General features: G+C 38.2%; 1 protein-coding gene across 1 annotated transcript; it reads left to right on the forward strand.

Moving 5' to 3' along the window:
• Positions 1–493: 493 nt before the first annotated feature.
• Positions 494–1,681, forward strand: LOC106763539. Its single transcript, XM_014647717.1, has one exon. It carries the CDS (start codon positions 494–496, stop codon positions 1,679–1,681), a length of 1,188 nt encoding a protein of 395 aa, XP_014503203.1.
• The last annotated feature ends 3,816 nt before the right edge of the window (positions 1,682–5,497 follow it).

The following is a 5,497-nucleotide window of genomic DNA, read 5'->3' on the forward strand; positions in this document are numbered from 1 at the left end:
TTCTATATATAGAGTTTCCCTCTTTATAGTTTAATATAATAATGTAACAAAAGGTTAACACACACAGAATATATGATATGCATTTTCTCAGAGCAAGTCTTGAACTTTCGGTACTAACCTCAGATCTACTTTCTTCCTTTTCTTCTCTTCGGTATTTTTCTCGCTTTTTCATTCGGTGAAGTCACCTCCTTGCTTCGCTGCCGTTTCTTCATGAAAACTCTCGAACCTTTCCCTTATCACACTCACCTCTTACTGTTATATCAGTCACTCGCTATCTGACTGAAGGAAGCTTCTAGCGAAAGTGTGACTTCGCGTTTTAGGTTAAGAGGCGCGTTTTGGACCGAAGGCTTTTTAGGCCTACTTCTTTCGGTAAGGCCTGATCTTTTTATGGTATCAAGAGCAGAAATAATACCCACTTTGCTTCCACTGCCCAGGTCTCGTTTCTTGATAATTCTTGCTTAGTTTCTTGGACTGTTTCTTGTTTTCCACTACCATGGATGACACAGATCAATCTACAAACCCTGTCAGCCCTTTCTACTTACACCTTGGGGAGAATCCAGGTTTAACTCTCATCTCTCAAGTCCTAAGTGAGACTAATTACTCTTCTTGGAGCAGAAGCATGAGAAGAGCTCTTCTCTCCAAAAACAAGATCAAATTTATGGATGGGTCTATCAAGAAACCCAAGAAAGGTGAAGCTTTGTTTGATGCATGGGAAAGATGCAACATGATGGTACTCTCATGGATTATTAAGACATTTTCTCCACAAATTGCAGAAAGTGTGATATACATTGAAGAAGTAAAAGAATTATGGGATGAGTTAAAGGAAAGATTTTTTAAAGGTGACTATTTTAAAATCTCGGATCTGCTGCAAGACATTCATTCAATCAAACAAGGGGAAAGAAGTGTTAATCAATACTTTACTGATTTGAAAATTATCTGGGAAGAATTGGAGTCTCTTAGGCCTATACCCAACTGTACCTGCAAGATTCCTTGTAGCTCTGAACTCTCAAAAATCTCTCTGAAATACAGAGAAATAGAGCATGTTATATGTTTTTTAAAAGGATTAAATGACACCTATAACATTGTCCGAACCCAGATTTTGTTGATGGAACCTCTGCCAAACATCAATCGCATTTTTTCTCTCATTATGCAACAAGAGAGACAGGAAAGGTCAAATACTACAAGCCAAAATCATACTGCTGAGACCACCAGAGTATTAGCCAGTGTTACTGATAGGAATGGGAATTGGAAGACAGAGCAAACCTGGAAAAATCAAGGTTGTGGAGTTGGGACACATGGACAGGGAAAAGGCAGAGGAAGAAATCCTAACTATGGAAAACAAGGCTCCTACTGCAACAAGATGAATCACACTGTGGATGAATGCTACTCCAAGCATGGGTTTCCACCTTGGTACAAGAAGAGTGATAACAATCAAGAGAAAAGGAGTGGCTGGAATTCTACTAATCTCTGCCACAACAATCCTAGACATGATATTACAGACCAGGGAGGCACCAACACTGCTTTCAAGAATATCACACCAAAGCAGATTGAAAACCTTATCAAAATGATTGAGAAGAATGATGAACCTACGCATAAGATCAATCAATTGCAGAGAAATGACAATGAGCACAAACCAGGTACTCTTTCTTGGATTATTGACACTGGGCCAGTGACCATGTGACCCATGAGAAAGGAAATTTTGTTACCTTTTATAAAATTAAGCCTATCACTGTCAAATTACCTAATAACACTATTATTACTGCAGAACATGCTGGAACAGTTCAATTCTCTAAAAATTTTATGATCTTTAATGTGTTGTATATCCTAGATTTTTCTTTCAATTTAATCTTTGTTCGAAGTCTTATAAAAGACTTGAATTGTACCCTAATTTTTTCTTTTGAGGTTTGCCAAATAAGGGAGAATTTCACATTGAAGATGATTGGGTGTGCTGAACCCTACAAGGGCCTCTATTACTTGCAAGCTTTTCCAAATTCGGATCAGGACTTTGTTTCAATATTTGTTTTTTCTTTTAAGACTGCTAATGTAAATCTATGGCACTATAGGTTAGGCCATCCTGGACACAAGAAAGTGAGACAGATTTGTGAACATTTTCCCTATGTACAAATGAATGCTAATGATGTTTGTGATGTTTGCCACTATGCTAAGCAACATAAACTCCATTTCCCTACTAGTAATTCCTTTTCAGCTGAATGCTTTGAGCTTATTCACTGTGATATATGGGGTCCTTTATCTATTTCTTCTATTCATGGTCACAAATATTTTCTTACTATTGTTGATGACTATAGTAGGCATACCTGGATATTTTTAATGAACAATAAGGGTCAAACTAGAGGTTTATTGTAGAATTTTATTGTTAAAATTAAAAATCAGTTTGGTAAGATGATTAAGAGTTAGGTCCGATAATGGACCAGAATTCAACTGTGTTAGCTTATATGATTTGTATGGTATAAACCATCAAACTAGTTGTGTAGAGACCCCTGAGCAAAACTCTATTGTTGAGCGAAAGCACCAACATATTCTTAATGTAACCTGTAGCCTCATTTTTCAATCAAACATGCCAAATGCCTATTGGTCTTATGCTGTTAGCCATGCCGTCTACCTCATAAACAGGTTACCTACCCCCATTCTGAACAACGAGACACCCCATGATCGCATCTACAATGTACCTCCCACTTATTTGAATTTAAAAACCTTTAGGTGCCTTTGTTTTGCTTCCACTCTTGAAGTTGGCAGAAACAAGCTTGATCCAAGAGCTAGAAAAGGAATTTTCCTCAGCTATAAAAGTGGAGTCAAGGGTTATATTGTCCTTGACATCAGTACTAGAGAGTTGTTCATAAGTAGGAATGTTGTTTTTTATGAAGACATTTTACCTTGGAAGGGTCAGCAAAATAACACACGGGTGGATGATGAAGAAGCTAACAAGACTGCCTTTCTTAATGACCCCCTTGGGAAATTCTATCTCAAATGACAATGAAAGGCTTATAGAAGAAGAGATACAACATGACATCACTGAAGAAAATAGCACAAATAACAATTCTAGACATGGTGAAACTGATAACAGTGAAGGGAATCAAGGATACAGAAGATCAGATAGGACCAGAAAGTCACCTGGATACCTCAATGACTACATTCACCAGGTTAACCAATCCTCATCTATAGGAAATAGTCTTAAAACCCCTTATCCCATTTCTGATTTACTTTCTTGTGATTCTTTGACATAAAGACATTTCAAGTACACTATGATTATCACTGCTAACAGTGAGCCCCGCTCTTATAATGAGGCAAAAGGTGTGAGTGAATGGGCAGAAGCAATGCAGAAGGTAATCAAAGCCTTACTAGACAACAACACATGGTTTCTAACACAACTTCCTCAAGGAAAACCTACAATTGGGTGCAGATGGGTGTATAAAATTACGTATAAAGCAGATGGCACTATAGAAAGGTATAAGGCACACCTTGTAGCTAAGGGCTATACTCAGCAGGAGGGGATAGACTATTTGGACATATTCTCTCCTGTTGCCAAGCTAACTACGGTTATATTGCTCATTGCTGTGGAAGCCTCTAAAAATTGGTTTTTGCACCAACTGAATGTAAATAATGCATTCCTACACGGAGATCTAAATGAGGAAGTTTACATGGAGCCACCTCTCGGTCTTAATGTTCCCAAAGAAGGACAAGTTTGCAAACTTACTAAGTCCTTATATGGCCTAAAGCAAGCTAGTTGGCAATGGTTTGAGAAACTGTCCACTTTTCTCACTTCTGTCAACTACATACAATCAAAGAGTGATCATTCTCTCTTCATCAAAGGGACACCTACTGGTTTCATAGCCTTACTGGTTTATGTTGACGACATCATATTAGCAGAGAACTCTATGACCGAAATCAATCAGATAAAGAGCCTTTTGCGCAGTAGATTCCAAGTGAAGGATCTAGGAGAACTTAAATATTTCCTAGGGTTGGAGGTAGCAAGGTCCAAGAAAGGAATTCATTTGTCCCAAAGAAAGTATGCCTTAGATATTCTTGAGGAGACAAGAATGCTTGGCTGCAAGCCCTGTTCGACCCCCTTTCTTAGTGATACCAGTTCTCTGTACAAAACCGACAGCTATTTAAAGGATCCAACCTCTTCTCGAAGGTTGATAGGGAAGTTGCTTTACCTCACAAATACTAGACCTGATTTTTGTTTTTCTATTAATTTGGTAAGTCAATTCATGCAATCTCCACCTGATTATCATTATCGGGTGTTCAACATGTTATTAGGTACATAAAGTTTAAAACCTCAAAAAGATTGTTCTTTTCAGCTGACTCTCCTATACATCTAAAGGCTTTCAGTGATTCAGATTGGGAACTTGTCCAAATACTAGGAGATCTACTACAAGTTTTTGTGTCTTCCTTGGATCATCCCTGATCTGTTGGAAATCAAAGAAACAAAGCATTGTCTCCAAATCCTCTACTGAGGCAGAATATCGTGCTCTTGTAGCCACTACCTACGAGATAGAGTGGATCCACTATCTCTCAAGTGAACTACAAGTTCAGGATGCTGAACCCCAACTTTATACTCTGATAACAAATCGGCCAGAGACATGGCTCACAATCAGAGCTTTCACAAAAGAACCAAGCATATAGAGCTTGATTGACATGTTGTTCGTGAAAAAATACAGGCCAATCTTTTACATCTTCTACCTATTCGCTTGGATGAACAACTTGCAGACATATTTACCAAATTTTGTCACCGAGTTCGGTTCAGATCTGTTGTTCCCAAGCTCGGATTGGTAACTATACACCATCCGACTTGAGGGGAGGCTATTAGAAGTTGTTGGTTCGGTGGATTACTGTCTAATACAGTAATAATTTCTTTTCTAGTTAGTTAGGTTTTCTCTTTTCTGTTTTTATCCTCTTTTCTATTTTTATCCCCTTCCCAGAACTCTATATATAGAGTTTCCCTCTTTACAGTTTAATATAATAATGTAACAAAAGATTAACACACACAGAATATATGATATGCATTTTCTCAGAGCAAGTCTTGAACTTTCGGTACTAACCTCAGATCCGCTTTCTTCCTTTTCTTCTCTTCGGTATTTTTCTCGCTTTTTCATTCGATGAAGTCACCTCCTTGGTTCGCTGCCGTTTCTCCATGAAAACTCTTGAACCTTTCCCTTATCGCACTCACCTTTTACTGTCATATCAGTCACTCGCTATCTGACTGAAGGAAGCTTCTAGCGAAAGTGTGACTTCGCGTTTCGTGTTAAGAGGCGCGTTTTGGACCAAAGGCTTTTTGGGTTTGCTTCTTTCGGAAAGGCCTGATCTTTTTAATGTGGGAGCTTTTAGGGGATCATGGGCTTAGGAGTTGAAAACACGTATACAAGACTACATCATTTGTATAGAGGTGAGCTAGTTGTGCGACTAATAATGTATATTATTTTCTCTGATACAGCATTGTTAAATCTTTAGATATTTAGATTTTAAGGTGGACTGGTGT

The sequence above is a fragment of the Vigna radiata genome, chromosome 6 (assembly GCF_000741045.1).
Source record: "Vigna radiata var. radiata cultivar VC1973A chromosome 6, Vradiata_ver6, whole genome shotgun sequence".
Taxonomy (NCBI): Eukaryota; Viridiplantae; Streptophyta; class Magnoliopsida; order Fabales; family Fabaceae; genus Vigna; species Vigna radiata.

Bases quoted from the DNA above. Each gene is read 5' to 3' on its own strand.
- LOC106763539 (XM_014647717.1), top strand. From the start codon at position 494: ATGGATGACACAGATCAATCTACAAACCCTGTCAGCCCTTTCTACTTA.